The sequence below is a fragment of the Rhopilema esculentum genome, chromosome 7 (genome assembly GCF_057945365.1).
Source record: "Rhopilema esculentum isolate cy_ngs chromosome 7, ASM5794536v1, whole genome shotgun sequence".
In the NCBI taxonomy this organism is placed as follows: domain Eukaryota; kingdom Metazoa; phylum Cnidaria; class Scyphozoa; order Rhizostomeae; family Rhizostomatidae; genus Rhopilema; species Rhopilema esculentum.
Genome location: NC_142821.1, coordinates 1,181,200 through 1,202,894, shown reverse-complemented (window position 1 = coordinate 1,202,894; position 21,695 = coordinate 1,181,200). Strand labels below are relative to the sequence as shown.

General features: G+C 37.0%; 1 protein-coding gene across 1 annotated transcript; it reads left to right on the top strand.

Annotated features, from left to right (window-relative positions):
• On the top strand, positions 1 to 10,650 carry LOC135683408 (carbonic anhydrase 2). The gene is made up of 9 exons (XM_089109327.1): positions 1 to 84; positions 5,332 to 5,406; positions 6,651 to 6,686; positions 6,963 to 7,175; positions 8,095 to 8,192; positions 8,949 to 9,041; positions 9,452 to 9,518; positions 9,641 to 9,798; positions 10,462 to 10,650. The coding sequence occupies exons 2-9, from the start codon at positions 5,358 to 5,360 to the stop codon at positions 10,591 to 10,593; spliced, it is 846 nt and encodes a 281-aa protein (XP_088965453.1). The 5' UTR covers positions 1 to 84; positions 5,332 to 5,357; the 3' UTR covers positions 10,594 to 10,650.
• The last annotated feature ends 11,045 nt before the right edge of the window (positions 10,651 to 21,695 follow it).

The window sequence follows — 21,695 nt, the reverse complement described above, 5'->3', positions numbered from 1 at the left end:
CCCTTTTGTCCCTGTCACAGAACACGAATCCTACGAAGCTGAAAGGTTGGTCAGTTGAAGAGATCTGCAAACATTATTCTTCAGGTCAGATTTGTTCTGCTTTGAGTAGAAATTTTGTAAAAGATAAACTATCAAGCTAAGTTTAGGTAAAAAATAAAGCTAAATTTCTTTTCATGCAATGTTTATGATTGCTGATAAAGTTTTTTTTTCAACCCAAATTACCTCAGGGAAGGAAGGCAAACTGCTTATTCATTCTGAATGCTTTTATCTTACCACATCTCTAATGTTTTAATTCAAGCATCTTAATAACTAACTGCTAAAAGAAGCGCTCTTCAGTCGAACGATAGTCCGTATCTGCTTGATTAAGGCTAGCACATTCGTTACAAAGCTCAAGGCGAAACAATGCAGCAAAGGGCGTGTTTGTAACTGCATATCACATCTACAGACAAGGAAAAAACGAATGAAAGCAACGACGAAAATGACTAAAATCGGTCAGATATGGCTCTTCAAGAGGGTTTGTAATGAATGATTGAAAGAAACAAAAAACAATAAGGTTGCTATTGTACGTTGCTATTGTTTCTCCTTGAACTTTAATTGCTGGCTTTCATCTAACATTCCACAAAACATTTAACGGATTGAATCCACCTTTTATGAATGAAATATTTTCCATTAATGAATGCCCATATTACTTAAGAAACTCCCAATTCAAAACAGCGGAGCCACATTACAAAATATATGGATTTAATACCGTATCATACAGATGTAGCCAAATATAAAACTCAGTTCCAAATGAGATAAAGTACTCCCCTACTTTATCAATATTCAAGAAACAAATTTCAGAATTTATATCATTTAATTGTACTTGTAATCTTTGTAAGGAATATGTTAGCAACATCGGTTATATTTGATTTATATTATATTCAGCGTTGGTAATTTAAATTAGTTGGTTTAAATTAGCTTAGCTGAAAATTGTACCAACTTTAAATAAAGAAAGAAACAAAAATTATCTTTTCGCATGTTGGCTCGAATGTTGGTCGTTTGGCCACCATGTGGGGTCACCCAACATTGTTGAGAGATGTTGGGTGAAATGTTGGATCAATTTGAAACTGGTCAAAAATGTTGGCGGCTGTTGGATGGTGATTAAAATAATCCCCATTACTCAAGGTGTTGTTGGGCCTTGTTGGGTTGCCCAACATTTGTTGGCTTCACGCAAGCGCGGTAAACAATTTTTATATGTGAATGGCGCTGCGCGCCAAGTTTGGGTTTTGTGAGGCAGAGATCAAAATTGAAAGAAGAAGAGCGTAGACTTGATTTGGACGACTGAGGAAAATTGGATAATGGAAGAGTACGAAGAAAGAGATTTAGTGAGTAAAGATGAGTACGACGAGACCGTAGAGGAAATAAATAAACATACCTATATACATACTTGATAGTATCAATATACCTTGATAGTATCATCCTTGAAACATACCTATATACATACTTGATAGTATCAATAAATTATCAAGAAAGATGGCCAGTTTCTGGTTTTCCAAATTCTTCCATTAAATACAACTAGTATGATAATGTGAAGTTTTATGTAGAATGTAGAAGACTTAAAAAACTTGGAAAATTTACATAGTACGACAAATACATGTATGATCTATATAGGGGCTCATATTAAAAGTTTGTTTGGGGGTGTCAAGACAATGTAAATTTTGACAATTTTGTAAAAGAAATTAGTTCTCACATTTGTATTCAAATTATCCAATGGGCTTTAGATTTTATCAGTTGAACAGACACCCGGCCTTAGAATAAATTGCTGGAAATGATACCCGGAAAGACGCGCACATTCCGTCAGCAAAATATACTAAGTACCCCCCCCCCTCCCCCGGGCTGAAGAGACATGAAGAAGGCAGAGGGTTGATCAGCATAGAACACTGTGTCCGTGGAGAGGAGACTAGCTTGAGTTTGTACGTAATGAAGTCCGGGGAAAAGCTAATTCAGGCGGTTTGTTTATCAGGGATGATAGAGACAGAAGGTACTATCAGCATGAGCGAATTCAAACGACAGAAGACTCAGGAACTGAAAGAAAAATGGAAGGGTAAAAGAATGTATGGAAAGTTCATCAGGGAAACGCCAGAGAAGGTAGATATGGACAAAACCTGGAATTGGCTAGTCAGAAGTGATTCAAAGTTTGAAACAGAAGCGTTGTTGTGTTTTGCACAGGAACAAGCGATCAGAACAAATTATGTGAAGCACTACATTGATAAGAGTATTGACAGTTCCCTTTGTAGATTGTGTGGAAAAATAGGAGAAAGTGTGCAAGACATAATAAGTGGATGTGAGAAGTTAGCTCAGAAAGAATACAAGAGACATCATGATAATGTTGCAAAGAAAATTCATTGGGAACTGTGCAAGAAGAATGCATTAGAACATAAGGGGAAATGGTATGAACATAAGCCAGAAGGAACTGCTGAAAATGACGGTGTAAAATTGCTTTGGGATATAAACATACAGTGCGACAATGTGATAGAGGCAAGGAGACCAGACATAATAATTAATTGATAAATAGGACAAAAAATGTATAATGGTTGATATCGCAATACCGGCGGATGGAAGAGTACATGGAAAAGACTGCATCGTTCAATTGTTCTAGTCATTCACAATTCTTTGTGTGAAAAATGTTCTGCATATGTTTAAGTTTCACATTTCTTAAATAGTTTCGACTTGTGTCCTCTTGTGTCATTCTGGTTCAATTAGAAGAGCAGGGATGGATCAGTATCCATAAAGCCATTTAACAGCTTTAATATCATTTCACCGCGTTTTCTTTTGTTATTAAAGTGAAGATAAGTCTAATGTTCTTAGTCAATTGTCGTATGAACCGACTTTGATTTTATTTACTAGATTTGTGGAACGATGTTATACACTTTAACTTAATAATTTTCTTTATTTAATGATCATGTATACAAGTTAAAGTGTACAACCTTGTACACTTTAACCAGCATTTTAACTTGTTTAGTTAGATTAAGGCTTGATAAAGCTCCAGCCTTCTCCAGTAATGTTCGAACTAAACTCCTGTATAAGGTTAGGAATACTTCTTTGTTGATGAATTCGATGGTTCGTTTTATTGATGCAAGGATTCCATTTGCCTCTTTACACGTTCAGCAACTTGTTTATCAAATTTAAGCTTATTATTAACGGTAACAGCAAGGTCTTTTACATCGGTGGCTTTTGAGATGCCGATATCACAATGTTTCTTCTTTTCATCATGAAGATCATATCTCGTTAAAATATCTGTTTGGTTGCCAAGATAAAGCACATGATATTTGTTTGTGTTTAGTGAAGGATGCTACTGTTTCGACCATTTTCAAATATTTGATATGTCAGACTGGATTTCGACTTTGTTTCCGGTGTCATATGCGTTTCGGTAACCTTATGCATTTCGGTCCGGGTACACAAACGCATGGCAATTTTGGTTATGCTAAAAGGTACCCAAGCACTTAAACAATAGGTAACCAAAACGAATGGTAGAATTAGCATGCATTTCGGTCCGGGTACACAAACGCATGGCAATTTTGGTTATGCAAAAAGGTACCCAAGCACTTAAACAATAGGTAACCAAAACGAATGGTAGAATTTAGCATGCATTTCGGTCCGGGTACACAAACGCATGGCAATTTTGGTTATGCAAAAACGTACCCAAGAGGTTAAAGAAGAGGTAACCAAAACGAGCCATTTTCGAATTACACTTTTTAAGGGGGTTTCGTAAATTTGTTCAAATTTAAAGTTTGGCTGTAATTCTGCCTCAGCTTGTTCTAAATTATTTCTTCGAAATGGTTCTACATACAACCAAGGAAAGTTTGGCCTGTTTGACTAAAACGTATAAACAAAGCTTGACCTCAAGTTATTTAATTTTTGTAAAAAAAGAAAAGAGGGTACAAAAGCAACTGAGTTTATGGATACGGTTCTTGTGCTTTGGCTCTTATATTCTTTGCATTCAGGTTTGGTCCGTATTGTTCAGAATGTAAGGAGCAATCTAACTAATTTTTAACAAGGCGGTGCTAACTACAAGCGGTGCTCTGATTTCCTTTATATAGGAAACGCATTGTTCGGGAAGCACTGTGTTCCATTTGTAACGCACATTGTGTCCTAACATCACACCATGATAAATCAACATGATTTGTAACACATTGCGTTTCACAATGTTACACTTTTGCATAGGGTACCAAAACGCATATTACACCGGCACAAAAGGTTTCAAATCATCAGCAAACGCTTTCACTTTGCAATTATTAAAGTATATTGCGAATAGTAACGGGCCTAATACTATCAACTATCTTCTGCAATCACTCAAACAACATTTTCTTCTGGTAAGGTTTCAGAGGAGATGCATTTCTCAAGGTCTGTTCTATGAGTGGTTTTATGAACACAACGAATATAAAATTGGTTTGGCAACTTTCTAGAAATTGATTAAAAATGGTGGGTTTCAGAGGGCCAGAAGGTCACAGTTATTGTTCATTAACTGAAATAAGGTTCAAAATCCGAATGTACCGAAATTAGTATTTTGTTTTATTACAGTTTTGACATAATTACTATTTAATTACCATAGCAAAGCATAAGATAATACACAAAAAAGATTCGGCAAAATCGAGAACTTTGAACCAGTTATATAAATGAACAAATATAATTTCAAAACAAGGCCTGTGAGCTCGAATTTTTTAAAGCAGCAAAGTCATTTGTTAGGAAGAGTTGACCAGGGGTTTAGGGTTTAATCACTTCGAGACCGTTGATGACTGTTGTCAAAATAAGGGCTAAATCTTCAAAAAATTTAGTGATTTCTCGTGTTGCCATGGCTATTTTGGCAAAGGAGGAATTGGTTTGACGGAGGAGCTTCCTCCTTAAAACATGAAATCCTTTTAGCCAAAAAAAAATTATTGAAGCACAGCATATCTGGTTGAGTTAGATGTACTTAAAAAATAACAAAGCTATGCTTGAGCAACCAATCGATCCAGGCAAAATTTTTCCCATGTCTCAAGAATTTATATGAATTGAGATTTTGGCAAGATTAAGTATTTCTGATCCATTTCAACATTGTTGACAGCTGACAGCCCAATACGAAGCTTAGTAACAGAATATTTATGCTTCCAGGCATTGGCAATCAACCTTTTCTCCATTGTTCATCATTTTATTTAACTGCTGTTCCATTCAAATAGATCTTCAGAATCTCCAGGACGGAGGGTTGCCTCATTCAATTGAAGATTTTTGCTCACTTGTCTCTCCAACAGTTGCTCATGCATTCAAAGAAGTAAATTGCTCCTACTAAGAATTGTGTTGTCTTTCTTTCGCAAGGTGGCCATAGAAGTGGGTCAGAGAAGATGTTTTTAAAGGTACTGTTGGCGATAGGCTGTTGCAGTGCCCTAGCACGTACGTTGTTTCTGTTTTCAATGTCATCGTTTGTATATCAACTCATCATGATATGTAACAAAATTTTCTTTCAATATATACGCTCATTTTTTATAAGAAACAAAAGTCGATGTTGAGTACTCCAGTTTCTTGATGTTCTGGAAATTTCAATACTCATTGTTTCTTAAGAGTTTCTAAATCATGATCTCATGAATGATGTTATGAAATGTTCTTGACCTTTTCATAACGTCAAGAAATTCGCTTCCGTTCTGATGCTGTATTTTGATGTGGGAAGTATATATTCATCCCTTGTGTCTTAAATTCTAGGCCAACAGGGCAATCATGTTCTTGGACTTTAGAAAATTTTGTTGTTCTCAGTTTTATCACGATTTAATAGTTTCTTAATTTTATTGCTTCGAGTACTTAAGTTTCTTAATTTTTCCTGACTGTCCAGTACTCGTTTCTTATGGCCAGTTTCTTATAAAAAAATGAGTGTATTCAGAGATGGCACGAAATAGCGGAATCATAGCATACTGAAGCATTTTTTGTCCGACACCCTTTAGATAAAGTGTCTGATAATGACCAAAAGTAAACAAGCTTTTGTAAAGACGAGTTTTTTAACTGTATTGATTCAGAAGGCATTTTTTGGATATGCGCTGATCGGATATGGCAGTAATGCAGCTTGTTTTTAAATACCTTGGATTTAGGCATATTCTTATTGCCTGGCATAAGTCACAACACAGTAAGCATGATAGTTAAAACTGACCATTTCTCTCTATTTGCTCTCTAAAAATATTTGCATTCTAAAATCTCTATTTGCTCTCTAACAATCCTTTGCTCTCCATTTGCTTACTTTTCTTTCTAGAACAACAATTCTGTAGGTTTCCTTTATATGTTAAAAAGATTAAAGAAAGGATAGGATAAGAAATGTATGATTTTTGGACTCAGATTTCTGCTCTGTTGAAGTGTGATGGCGGCTTTAGCTATGCAGCTACCGCTATTAATATGACTCCAACGGACAACTTCTTGTAACCAATTAAATAAGAAGCAATAAACAGATCTTTTAGTTGCGATTTCTTGAAAAGAAACCCAGCTAACTGATTATTTGATATAAATTGATTTTACACAAAGATTGCATGAAACAGCGGATTTCTACCCCGTTGATGAATAGCTATAATGTGCAATTTAACATATTTAGATTCTATAGCCCTTAACGAGTTTTCAGGTTTGCAGTTAGAGCTATCGCTTCCTTCTTTCCTTTTTAGTTGGCTCATCTCATTGGAGCTACAGTGGAATAAATGGTAAGCTACTATTTTGGACTGTATTCTGTATTGCGAATCAGCTAAACCCTTTCGGATACCCAGGAGCTGTAAGAATATTGTATCCAATCTTTAAAGGCAATGATGAATAAATAGACAGTGCTTTTAATACCTGGAGTCTTTTTATCACTTTTACTTTCACTTCAAACAGATTTTACGCCAATTCATTCAAGGTCTCAGGAAAATTAGCTTAGGCTAATGCAAAAAATATATCTAAAGCTTTAATCAATATTTTACTGTGTTTTATATTCTTCTGAGGTCCAAGCCATTGGGCAGAAGAATACCCTAATTGTGGAAAAAGCCGGCAATCACCCATCAATATAGTAACGAGGAGGACATTGTATCGGCGAAGAAGACTTGAAAATAACTATGATGAGATGCCTTCAGATCTCAGGTTCTCATTGGCAAACAATGGACATTCTGCTCAAGTCACACTAAGCAACACCGGAAACCTTCATCTTCACGTTTTTGGTAAGTTTATTTGACAATGAAGACAAATATACAAAATATCAATAAAAAAATTTGAATATTGGGTGAAATTCCAAACTTTCGACATGCCAATCTTCCCAAATTTGTATTCTCATTTCCAACCGCTAGAACTACAATAGTTTCTTTTGGAACATTTTATGCAAACATGTAAGTTACCTATTATGTTATGGTATTTTCTTACGATTAATGCTTTTGTGCTTTTTTATATCATATTGCAGATTAAAACGATAGATAAAAAATTGATTGATACTAATTGAGGATGGAACATTTGGCTTGGTATCGCGTAATGAGTTCTCTATTTTTTACAATTATTACTAAAAGTCAATCTTTGAGGCCAACAACTGCTACGAATATCTTCTTACACAACATATATTCACGCTTTGAAAACATAAAGATAAATATGATTGACGTAATCCAAAGTATCCTATGTTTTCAAAAATTAAGCTTTACTTTCGTGGCTTTGTTTTAACAGCTAATTATCTTACGGATAAGGTTACATTGACCAAAGGGGTAGGCAAAAATTGACAAATTTCATTTTAAACGTTTTAACTGTTTGTGCTAACTGTTTGACCACCCTAGAAATTGTTTTCACTAGAATCTAGGGAATGAATACTGATCCCAGATGAAATCTTGTGTCACCAAAAGAACATGGAGACAGTAGAACTTCAAATGGAAATCTGAAGGTCATTGACGTAGATAACACATAGATTTCCTAAGCAAGAGTCTTTTAGCATATCCATCTAGAAATCTTTCAATCATAGAACCATATCATCTTATACTTGCTTTCGATCACCAAAACAAACTACTTTCTCAGCTATGGATTTTCTTTGTTATTGTTGTTGCTGTTGTTAAAGCTCTGGGCTGACTCCAATGTTTAATCTCGATAATATCATATGCATAGGTCAGACGTTCAAGCCTCTTCAAGTTCATTTTCATTGGGGAAGCAACAACCGCCGTGGCTCGGAACACACGCGTGACCGTCGAAGATATCCAGGCGAGGTACGTCAAAGACAGGCTGCCTCGGTGGATTACGTCTTTCCTTTGTCTTGTCTTGTCTTGTCTTGTCTTGTCTTGTCTTGTCTTGTCTTGTCTTGTCTTGTCTTGTCTTGTCTTGTCTTGTCTTGTCTTGTCTTGTCTTGTCTTGTCTTGTCTTGTCTTGTCTTGTCTTGTCTTGTCTTGTCTTGTCTTGTCTTGTCTTGTCTTGTCTTGTCTTGTCTTGTCTTGTCTTGTCTTGTCTTGTCTTGTCTTGTCTTGTCTTGTCTTGTCTTGTCTTGTCTTGTCTTGTCTTGTCTTGTCTTGTCTTGTCTTGTCTTGTCTTGTCTTGTCTTGTCTTGTCTTGTCTTGTCTTGTCTTGTCTTGTCTTGTCTTGTCTTGTCTTGTCTTGTCTTGTCTTGTCTTGTCTTGTCTTGTCTTGTCTTGTCTTGTCTTGTCTTGTCTTGTCTTGTCTTGTCTTGTCTTGTCTTGTCTTGTCTTGTCTTGTCTTGTCTTGTCTTGTCTTGTCTTGTCTTGTCTTGTCTTGTCTTGTCTTGTCTTGTCTTGTCTTGTCTTGTCTTGTCTTGTCTTGTCTTGTCTTGTTTTTAGACAAACGGTAAACCGTGTCCTCCATTCTACTCCATTTATGGTAATCACGTGTATTACTACACATTCAGCACATTCAGCACAATCCAGATAACAACCACAGACAACGGATGAAAAAACGTGTAAAAAGGTGATGTTTTTCATCAATGTAAAATCCTTTCATTGTGATTACTGCAGATGCATTTCGTGCATATGAATGCTAAATATGGAACAGCAAAAGAGGCAAAGAAGCACAGGGATGGCCTTCTTGTGCTTGGTAGCTTCATATCAGTAAGTACTCTTCTTGACTTCAGTTGCTCTATATTTGAGAGCATTTTAATATGGAAAAAGTTGTGAAATTTCAAACTGATAGGAGGCTTTCATTGATTTTAGGAATAGTTTAAATAACATTTGAATGGTCATATGGTTGTAAACGTAAGAGAACTTAAACACCCCTCATGAAATACTCTAAAAGTATTGATCTCTTTCCATTATACAACAGACATGACGTGAAGTTACTTTTTTGAAGCCTACCTGGATATGAGAACAAATAGGGAGAAGATTTGCATTTCGCTTAAATAAAATTGGAGAATAATGTGCTACTTGGTTTGGATAACTCACTCGTGATACAAAAAGCTTTCTGATATCTACCAGCTTTTATTTTAACCACCAATTTTAACAATGTTTATTGTGTGCTTTAGATTGACGACTTTGAAAATGAAGATTTGCTACCAATATTCAATTCTCTGGATCAAATCAAAAAGCAAGGTACCAGAAAAAACAAACTATCTTCTAATTGAACGCCAGTTACCGGGATTTATCGCCAATAATGAAACTATTCGCCAATAATTTCTGTGTCTGTCTACTCACGTTTCATAAATTGATTCTAGGACAAAAAACGGAAATATATAAACTGGATCTCAATTGCCTGATGCCTTCTGATACAAGTAAATTCTTTTTTTACGATGGATCTTTGACTACGCCCGGTTGTAACCAAGCCGTCAAATGGATTGTGTTCAGAAATACTGTCCCACTTTGCCAGAGTCAGGTCAGTTACCATACTGTTTGAATATAGTGACACAAATCTACATTCCTGTTATGCTGAATAAAACCCACATCCCTGTTATCCTTTCATATTTTAGGCACAAATCTCATACCTAGGAGGCTTGAGGCTTATTTAGATCTTTGCAAAATATTTTTAGAAGCATTTTCCAATTCAATATTGGAGTCATTCTAAAGTAAGGTGACGATAATATCAGACCATAGCCAGCAAGAAAGAGAGTCACAGAGCATCACTTTCTGTTTTAACTGGATGAAAATGTTCAACTGACTACATTTGGATAAAATCTGTCAATAAAGTAGCTCATTGCTGATACTCACTTCGAGCAGCATACATTAGTTAAAGAGTAAAATTATTGGAAATATGAAAAATGAACAAGGTGAATTTGGCAGTATCCTCTAAATTTGAATAAAAGCTTTTTTCGATTCATGCCATTAAAGAATGCCATTTCGCCATTTTTGGTTCGATGCTCTTTAGCATGTTATTGTGCCTTCTATGTTTTTTGCTGCTTTGAAAGTTCAAGTCTTTGACAAGGTTTGCCATAAACCTCAAATCATTGATGCTGCTATTTTCATCTCAAGCTTTTTGTCACAAAATCTTTAGATTATTCTCTTTATTTATCATGCAATAAAATTATCTTTATTCATCAAGATCAACAGTCTGAGAGTATTAAAATACAAGGGATCACACGGAGCAAGCAAAAGGATTGTCAACAATTATCGTCCAATACAGCGTCTAAATGGTCGAAGAGTGTACCGTACATTCCATTTGTCATGTTATTGATAGTGGGATTCTTTTTCAAGACTTTATCAAGAACCTACAAAAAGTTCTTCGGGTTAATGCTTATGCATAATGTCTGTTTACAAACTTTCTTTGCATTATTGAACTGCAAAAAGGGGAATAAGGTTTAACTACTCTTTGATTCTTTTCTTTAAATTCACATTACTGGGGTACCCAATGTCTGTTTTTTGGATGTAATCTTTATTCAACTTTAATCTTTGACAAGGAAAGACAGATGTTTCGCTATGAGAGTGAATAATGGCCAATTTACTGGATGGTTATCCTTTCTTGGTAGGGGATCTTTGAAGGACCTTTTGCATGTAGGGATTTTACGCAAAGGGCATTATTCTTACTTTGACACCACTGAGGAAAAAACATTAACAAGGACCCGAGGATGCACCATTGACATTGACCATAATCTTTAAAGTTACAAATGAATAAAAAATACGTTGAAACCTACCCATGTCAACGCAAACAATGAGTGAGTGAAAAAAACTGAAACCACATTTCAAAAAGTTTCAAAGGACAGCGTGGATTCATGAGCCAACTTGTTGGAAAGCTTCAGGAATTGGGGCCTATCGGAAATTTCTTCATTAATTTTAATGTTAAAGCATCCTCTGTCACTAAAATAATTGCGCTATAATTACTTCATGCATCGTCTTATTAGACCTTAAAAATCCCCTTTCTTACTACGAGCTAGAGAAGCCGCAAGTATTGAAGTGGATTGGTGACATCATTTACTTCTATTGCATCTCAAGAAGCTGAATACAGCACTGCAGGTTGGGCTAGGATACGCTTATTAGGCACAAGCATGTTGCTAATGCATATTGATAAAAATCGTTGGAATTGTTCGGAAAATTTTCGTCATGGCAAAGCGGTAAAGATGATGGGTGAAGGGGGAGTTGTCAAGTATTAAATTGTTTGTTACTATTGTCACTGTGTTTTACAAGTATTAAACGATGAGCACACCATGTGTTTCTTAAAGAGGTCTACAACAATCAGAAGTAAGTGTAAGAGTTTTAGAGATATAGGAGTAGCTTAACTGGGTATTCAACTTATCAAAATATCTTTTACCAAACATGTGCTATTGGTAATACAAGGTCATCTTCAGCTAGCGTAGTCGAGACTAAGTTACCATATCATATACCGGCAAATGCCTAAACCAAGCCGAATGAAGATCTTCTTGCCAGAGTAAGCGACAACAATTCTACGATTATTAATTTAAAAACAATAGGTACTCAACACATCTTAGGATCTCTGACGGAGCTGAGTAACAGCGAAGCTAATGAGCCAGTTAAAATCCTTGTCTTTCGCATTCTAAGCTGTGCAAAGTTACCCATGCGTTGATTGAAAGTCGCCTCCGATACGGGAATGCTATGTGGGGCAGCCTGCCAAATACTAAGCTGCAAACGCTTCAGCATCTTTAGAAAAAGGCATCCTCAGTTATTTAAAATGCCAAACGAAGGGACCCTTTGACCAGTGATTGCCTAAGCGTTGGTCAGATCAACGCTTTTGATCGATCTGTTAAGCCTGGTTCTGGTTCACACGTGTGAAGCAAGAGCTGAAGCAGAAGCAAGTGGTGTGTGAACACACACGAAGCAAGTGAAGCAAACATGAAGCATGAAGCATGCGGTGACGCAAGAATACAAAAAAGATTTTGATAATCCTGCTTCACTACTGCATCTGCTTCACCTTTGCGTCATGCTTGCTCAATAAATTTTTTAGTGTGAGCGTCGTACGCAGCACGTACACTTTGAAACGAGTCACGTGGTAAAATATCATTTGCATTAAACAAATATAACGTGTTGGAAGAAAAACTTGCAGAAGCTACAAAAAAATACCTTGTTCTTAACGAAAGTCCGACAAGAATTTTAGGGATAAGAACAAAAAAACTACTTTTGAAAGTATGAGCTGCTTTCCCGCCGGCTCAGTCAGTTGATCAAACATATATCATGTGAGTTCGGCAAAAACTCTGAGAAAGGGTGGTCTGAAAGCTAGAATTCTAGGAATAAGAATCTTGACAATAGAGTTACTTTTTTTACTCAGTCAGAGTAACCACAAAGAAGGTAGGAATTTACTGATATGATGTCACAGCTTTTTTGGTAAATTAATGGCTATTGAAGTACCACGAATTTTGAAGTAGCATCTAGTCCTGTTTATAGTTCTAATTCTAGATGGGAAATTAAGAAAAGATAAGAAATCTTTGCTAGTTTGTACTCATTGCAAGGTATAATTCGGAATTTGACAACTTTTCCATATCTTTATAAAAAACATCGAACACAGTGTTGTGAAGTAAGCAATATATGTTGCATTTAGAGTTTTACAGCTTCCTTATTTTGTTAGTTTATTTAAAAAAGCATAAGGGATCGTTGTTAAAGTGAAATTCAGTAAAATTCAGCTCTTTAATATGCCTTTTGACATAGGTTTAAGAAATAGAATGGTTCTTACATGAATTGGTTTAAAAATACTTGCTCAGGCTTATCTCACATTTTGCTTCATTCCTTGCTTTATTCAAAAAGTTTTAACTGCGCATGCCTACTTCACTTGCTTCCGCTCTTGCTTCACACGTGTGAACCAGGCTTCAGCCAATAGGCAGTACCCGCGAGAGCCTTTGGAAAAAGTACAATCAGAGGAATAAAATTTAGCCTGAGATCAGGCTCGGATGGAAAAATAGCCTCCTCTGCCTCGAGAGCCTGATCTCAGGCTGAATAAAATTTCTAGTTATAACACAAGAAACAAAAGAAATCTTGACATTCCTAAACTTAAGCTTGAGTGTACCCGAAGGGACTCCACCTTTATGGCCTTAAAGCTTGGTATGAAATATCTACCGAATTTAAGGCGATCCCTGCCAAGTAGAGTCACATAGCAAAAAATCACATGACAGAAATTAATGGATTAATCGCCTTATTAATGTTAACTTCGTGTGAATGCTTCAATATTATGCACATACTTCATTACTGAACAGACTGTCTCTTCTTTGGCTTCTCAACAATTCCCTTGCTCTACTAGTTTAAATGAAGATTAAAAAAGACATTTGAAGAGCTCAGTAAACCCCAAATAAAACATGATCAGGGCTCATGCCACCGATTCTAAAGTAGGGAGGGGGGCAAAAAGAGGGTTTACCTATTTAATACCTAAAAGGGTGATTTTATACCTATAGTTAGCAAGAAAAGTGGCGGGCATGGCCCATCCACCCCCTCCCCTATGGCGCTGGCCCTCAGGGCCGTATTTAAGCCTGTTGGGGCCCTGGGCCCAAAGTTGATTAGGGTCCCTTCAAATATGCCAACAATTTGTGTCACGTGCACAGTACTTGGCTAAACATAATAAAACATAATCTTCCAACTATAAGACACTAATTGCAGTCATTGCATTGGGGGAAGCTCCAACCAGGACAAGCGGAAGTTTCAAAAGTCCTGGGGTAAAAACAAAATATGCGGCCCCCTGCGAGCAAAGCGAGCTGGAAATTCTTCTGACCACACCCTTTATTCCATTCTTAAAATGGAATTCGTTCCATCACGAGGCCCTTAGCTCCATTCAAATTCAAGATTGAAACCAAGAGCACTTAAAAGGCTTTTAAAATTTTGCACAGGGCCCGTCGAAGAATTTTAGGGGACCCCCGGGCCCGGGCCCAGTGGGCCCATGGGTAAATGCGTCACTGCGGGCCCTGCAACTCCCAAGAAGATCATACGTTTGCTTGTTTCCTAGTTTTAAACAAATTTTTAAATTGTGTCTTGCATTATCAGCTTTTTATTTATTTATACCCTGTACTTTAATTTCTGATTGGATATCGTGTAAAAATATGAATTCAATGAAGAAATTAAAAAAGGTCACAAAATACTTGTTTTTCAATTCAATTTATGGCAAATTTTGACATTAAAATTCAATATTTTGTTCGCAAACGCAAGGGACAGAATGGAAACACTAAACGAGGTATAGAGCAGAAACGAGGTAATCACATGATGTCTACTTTGCTATCTTGACACATCCGTCACCGATTTGGTCCGCTATTTAGCGAGCGACATTCGATTAGACATTCAGTTAGACATTCGAGTATACATTCGGACTTTGATTGCTTCTTACAAAAAAACCATAAGATATAATAAAAAGATATTTCATAGTGGGAAACTTGGCTGGATTCTCTGTCGATTCGTGTATCTTGTTTATATTAAGACGCGCTATGCTTTAAAAGGTAAGGCAAAACATCGAAAATTTTTGTACACGGCCTAAATGTTCGCGTAAAATAGACATTCGCAGTGAAACATCACAACCTGATTTGAACTGATTTCAGGCGCTAAGGAAGAAACAAGTTAGCGAAATCGACTCAAAACAACATGAAACGTACCTTTCCTTCAACTTTTCAGCAAATTCAAGGGAAAAACTACCAATTTCGAACATCCTGTTCAACTAGCAACAAGCTCCGAGGAAACCCCAATTTGAAAACATGCAAAAACTATCTCCCTAAATAACGTCTGCCAGGCTGAGCGGAATAAGACGAAACTTGGTAGGGTTGCTAGAAATAATGTACTTAACATGTTTTTTTGGGTCTGGTTGCGACTTTTTGGTTTTGTAAGAATTTATGAAACGACCCTCTATCGAGCTCTATACTGAAGCCTTATAACAGCGATCTCGAATGTCTATCTCCCTAAATAACGTCTGCCAGGCTGATCGGAATATGATGAAACTTGGTAGGGTTGCTAGAAATAATGTACTTAACATGTTTTTTTGGGTCTGGTTGCGACTTTTTGGTTTTGTGCGAAGTTCTGAAACGACCCTCTATCGAGCTCTATACTGAAGCCTTATAACAGCGATCTCGAATGTCTATCTCCCTAAATAACGTCTGCCAGGCTGATCGGAATATGATGAAACTTGGTAGGGTTGCTAGAAATAATGTACTTAACATGTTTTTTTGGGTCTGGTTGCGACTTTTTGGTTTTGTGCGAAGTTCTGAAACGACCCTCTATCGAGCTCTATACTGAAGCCTTATAACAGCGATCTCGAATGTCTATCTCCCTAAATAACGTCTGCCAGGCTGATCGGAATATGATGAAACTTGGTAGGGTTGCTAGAAATAATGTACTTAACATGTTTTTTTGGGTCTGGTTGCGACTTTTTGGTTTTGTGCGAAGTTCTGAAACGACCCTCTATCGAGCTCTATACTGAAGCCTTATAACAGCGATCTCGAATGTCTATCTCCCTAAATAACGTCTGCCAGGCTGATCGGAATATGATGAAACTTGGTAGGGTTGCTAGAAATAATGTACTTAACATGTTTTTTTGGGTCTGGTTGCGATTTTTTGGTTTTATGCGAAGTTCTGAAACGACCCTCTATCGAGCTCCATACTGAAGCCTTATAACAGTGAATTCGAATGTCTATCTCCCTAAATAACGTCTGCCAGGTTGATCGGAATATGATGAAACTTGGTAGGGTTGCTAGAAATAATGTACTTAACATGTTTTTTTGGGTCTGGTTGCGATTTTCTGGTTTTGTGCGAAGTTCTGAAACGACCCTCTATCGAGCTCCATACTGAAGCCTTATAACAGTGAATTCGAATGTCTATCTCCCTAAATAACGTCTGCCAGGTTGATCGGAATATGATGAAACTTGGTAGGGTTGCTAGAAATAATGTACTTAACATGTTTTTTTGGGTCTGGTTGCGATTTTCTGGTTTTGTGCAAATTTATGAAACGACCCTCTATCGAGCTCCATACTGAAGCCTTATAACAGCGATCTCGAATGTCTATCTCCCTAAATAACGTCTGCCAGGCTGATCGGAATATGATGAAACTTGGTAGGGTTGCTAGAAATAATGTACTTAACATGTTTTTTTGGGTCTGGTTGCGATTTTCTGGTTTTGTGCAAATTTATGAAACGACCCTCTATCGAGCTCCATACTGAAGCCTTATAACAGCGATCTCGAATGTCTATCTCCCTAAATAACGTCTGCCAGGCTGATCGGAATATGATGAAACTTGGTAGGGTTGCTAGAAATAATGTACTTAACATGTTTTTTTGGGTCTGGTTGCGACTTTTTGGTTTTGTGCGAAGTTCTGAAACGACCCTCTATCGAGCTCTATACTGAAGCCTTATAACAGCGATCTCGAATGTCTATCTCCCTAAATAACGTCTGCCAGGCTGATCGGAATATGATGAAACTTGGTAGGGTTGCTAGAAATAATGTACTTAACATGTTTTTTTGGGTCTGGTTGCGATTTTTTGGTTTTGTGCGAAGTTCTGAAACGACCCTCTATCGAGCTCTATACTGAAGCCTTATAACAGCGATCTCGAATGTCTATCTCCCTAAATAACGTCTGCCAGGCTGATCGGAATATGATGAAACTTGGTAGGGTTGCTAGAAATAATGTACTTAACATGTTTTTTTGGGTCTGGTTGCGACTTTTTGGTTTTGTGCGAAGTTCTGAAACGACCCTCTATCGAGCTCTATACTGAAGCCTTATAACAGCGATCTCGAATGTCTATCTCCCTAAATAACGTCTGCCAGGCTGATCGGAATATGATGAAACTTGGTAGGGTTGCTAGAAATAATGTACTTAACATGTTTTTTTGGGTCTGGTTGCGATTTTTTGGTTTTGTGCGAAGTTCTGAAACGACCCTCTATCGAGCTCTATACTGAAGCCTTATAACAGCGATCTCGAATGTCTATCTCCCTAAATAACGTCTGCCAGGCTGATCGGAATATGATGAAACTTGGTAGGGTTGCTAGAAATAATGTACTTAACATGTTTTTTTGGGTCTGGTTGCGATTTTTTGGTTTTGTGCGAAGTTCTGAAACGACCCTCTATCGAGCTCTATACTGAAGCCTTATAACAGCGATCTCGAATGTCTATCTCCCTAAATAACGTCTGCCAGGCTGATCGGAATATGATGAAACTTGGTAGGGTTGCTAGAAATAATGTACTTAACATGTTTTTTTGGGTCTGGTTGCGATTTTTTGGTTTTATGCGAAGTTCTGAAACGACCCTCTATCGAGCTCCATACTGAAGCCTTATAACAGTGAATTCGAATGTCTATCTCCCTAAATAACGTCTGCCAGGTTGATCGGAATATGATGAAACTTGGTAGGGTTGCTAGAAATAATGTACTTAACATGTTTTTTTGGGTCTGGTTGCGATTTTCTGGTTTTGTGCGAAGTTCTGAAACGACCCTCTATCGAGCTCCATACTGAAGCCTTATAACAGTGAATTCGAATGTCTATCTCCCTAAATAACGTCTGCCAGGTTGATCGGAATATGATGAAACTTGGTAGGGTTGCTAGAAATAATGTACTTAACATGTTTTTTTGGGTCTGGTTGCGATTTTCTGGTTTTGTGCGAATTTATGAAACGACCCTCTATCGAGCTCCATACTGAAGCCTTATAACAGCGATCTCGAATGTCTATCTCCCTAAATAACGTCTGCCAGGCTGATCGGAATATGATGAAACTTGGTAGGGTTGCTAGAAATAATGTACTTAACATGTTTTTTTGGGTCTGGTTGCGATTTTCTGGTTTTGTGCAAATTTATGAAACGACCCTCTATCGAGCTCCATACTGAAGCCTTATAACAGCGATCTCGAATGTCTATCTCCCTAAATAACGTCTGCCAGGCTGATCGGAATATGATGAAACTTGGTAGGGTTGCTAGAAATAATGTACTTAACATGTTTTTTTGGGTCTGGTTGCGATTTTCTGGTTTTGTGCGAATTTATGAAACGACCCTCTATCGAGCTCCATACTGAAGCCTTATAACAGCGATCTCGAATGTCTATCTCCCTAAATAACGTCTGCCAGGCTAAGCGGAATATGATGAAACTTGGTAGGGTTGCTAGAAATAATGAACTTAACATGTTTTTTTGGGTCTGGTTGATAGGTCTGGTTGAGATTTTTATATCAGTTATGGTGAACCCCAAAAGACGACAAACGACAGTTTGCATAATTACGAGTTATTTATTGACAGTACATTGAAATGGTAAAAAAAATTTTTATCGAAGGAGAACTTACATTATAGAATAAAACTTGTTACAACACTTAATTGTTACAAGGGTCTATATATTTATATTTTACTATACTTTGTGTTTCTTTGCAACTTGTAGCGAAAAGACCTGTTTAACATATTTGATTACTAATAAACATTTAAATTATTTAGATACATCGATTTAGACTACTTATACGAAAGTTGTAGACTAAAACAGGACTATGGCCATAAAGATCAACTTGTTAAATGCGTGGAGTATAGGAAAACTTACAATTATTATTCTACTACGCGGGAATTTGCCAATCAATCAACATTTGCTTTCAAACGGTATTAATGTGAAAACAAAATTTATTTAAACTATAACTAATTGCTGAATAATGTATCAAGAACGTTGGTCAATTAACAAAATGTTAAACATGAAGTAGATTTTAATGATATACTGCTCCTTCATACGGGGCTTCATCACAGCCGTTTAAAATGCGTAGTGTTGAAATAAATTCAATATCGTCTAAACTAATGAAATATATTACGTTTCTAATCTACTTTCTGTTTTCATTTTATTTTACAATTTTTTCACAAATGTGTCACTGTACAGATGATCATTTACAATACTGCCGAGGATTCGAGGAAATAGGAAAGCAAAGTCACTGGGTTCTATGAGTGTTTAATTGCATTAAAGAACACCGTATTTCTAGGCTGTTCGGTAGAGTAAAGTTTTGCAGTCGCTTCTTTAAAGGAGAGATGATATTCTTTCATTACGAAATGAGTAAGTTGTTCTGGAAACAAGAACAGATCTGTTAGATTTGCGCGAGTATGACCAAGTAATCTTTCTATGTTATATTTAAACTTATATTGGAGGCTTGCTACAGAGTCATTATCTGTCCTTACCATCTCGATGAGTAAAGCGGTGTAACGAGACATGATGCGCCAAATTGACTTTCCGAATGTTTTGTAAAAGAAATTATGTAACTCGAAATTAGCAAATTCTTCATATTCCTTATTACCAAGGGTGATAAGGGCAGTCAGCCGCTCTGATAAATTCCTTTTGTCATGTTTTCTTTTGGGTGCAGTATCGTTATTAAAGCGTGTCAAAAATGGTTCCAATTCTGATTCTGCATAGCTTAGAAAAGCATTGCGGAATTTTTTTGATCTGAAATGCATGTCTTCCTGCGTATCGTCTGTGTCATTATCGTTGGTATCGTCTGTGTCATTATCGTTGGCATCGTCTGTATCATTATCTGTATTGCTATCAGTTGTCAAACTAGTGTCTTCCCTAGGATTGTTATTACTTTCTGCGTCATCTGATATTGTTTCAATAGTAGCAACGTTTTCGGAGAGATCGGGCGAGTCTATAATTGATTTTAGCGTAGCAAAAGGTTTGCAGTTACGATCTGCATGATAATTATGCTTTGAAATCTCTCGCTCGTCTGTTTCTATTGCACCCCAAACAGTGGCATTCGTGGACCTTCTTCTACCTACATATTCTGCGCCATCGATGCAAGCTTTCCCTATCCAATATCTTATCGGTATAAGGTCAGTTTGGAAAATCTCGAAATCCGTCAAAGTAACCAGACAATAAGCATTTACACATGTATATACCCCACAGCTGTGTGTATCGAATTGCTGCTGGAGTCCGTATTCGGTTAATGAAAGATAGACCCAGTTAGGTATTTCTGATTCTTTTTTTGCAACGGAAAGTAATTTGGAAATGAAAACATTAATTGCAAAGAAGGCATTTTCCTCGCCACCGTCACTTGCTGCTGAATCACAATGTACCACCAGCCTTTTTTCGGGGTACAAAGCAATAATGCTCCAGTGCCCTGGTGAGCCTTTTCTCGTTTGGTGAAATGGAAAAAAGACAATAGTTGCCCCAAGAATTCGTTGGTATTCCTCGATAGAATTTGATAAAATGTGTCCGGTGGATCTTTTTTCCAGAATGGCTGTCAAAACCTGTGATGGCAAGACTTCAATGTCAGATTTGCCAAAAAATTTAAAAGCTAGATGTTGTAAAAATGTAGAGATAACATCACCATGCAAATTTTCATTACAGGCAATGGTTCTATATGATTCGACAGGGAGATTAACTTCATTGGGGCTATTCTCAAATCCGAAAAGAATTCTTTCTACGTTTTTATTATCGATGGGGCTCATTTCTTTTTCCCAAGGCGCATTTGTAGTTGGCGTTGCATTTCTTAGAGCAACAGAGTTAATGTATACCAACATACGACAGTTTTCTTTACATTCCCTCGAATTAATATATTTCTCAAGTGATACGGGCACTTGCTTACTGTCATCAAATTTAAGCCCTTCACCTAGATCATTGAATATGGCACAGTTATAATGGCCAAACGTAGATGATTTACCATGATGAACAAGAACGGCAGCAAGACGATACACACAAGCATCTTTATTATACTGACCTGGCAACATATTTGATAAGAAAAGAGTTTCGTTAATTTTAACAGGACAATGCAGAACTGTATTATCTACGCCGTTGCCTCTTTCGACCATAACTAATAATGCTACAGGGAGCTGTAAATAGAACATTCTATGGGTCAAATGAGCATCTTCAGGCTCGCAATCGCAAGAAAAGTCGTGGAATCTATCCTTGACAAATGAACTCTCCCAAAGATATGACTGCACAGATACGTTCGGAACCGAATCTTTTTCTAAATGAATGGGAATCACAACCTGGCCCCTTGCAGATATTCCACCTCTATTACAAGTAGTACAGTTTGTGAGACTAAAAATCGCAACCAGACCCAAAAAAACATGTTAAGTACATTATTTCTAGCAACCCTACCAAGTTTTTGCAGACGTTATTTAGGGAGATAGACATTCGAGATCGCTGTTATAAGGCTTCAGTATGGAGCTCGATAGAGGGTCGTTTCATAAATTTGCACAAAACCAGAAAATCGCAACCAGACCCAAAAAAACATGTTAAGTACATTATTTCTAGCAACCATACCAAGTTTCATCATATTCCGCTCAGCCTGGCAGACGTTATTTAGGGAGATAGACATTCGAGATCGCTGTTATAAGGCTTCAGTATAGAGCTCGATAGAGGGTCGTTTCAGAACTTCGCACAAAACCAAAAAATCGCAACCAGACCCAAAAAAACATGTTAAGTATA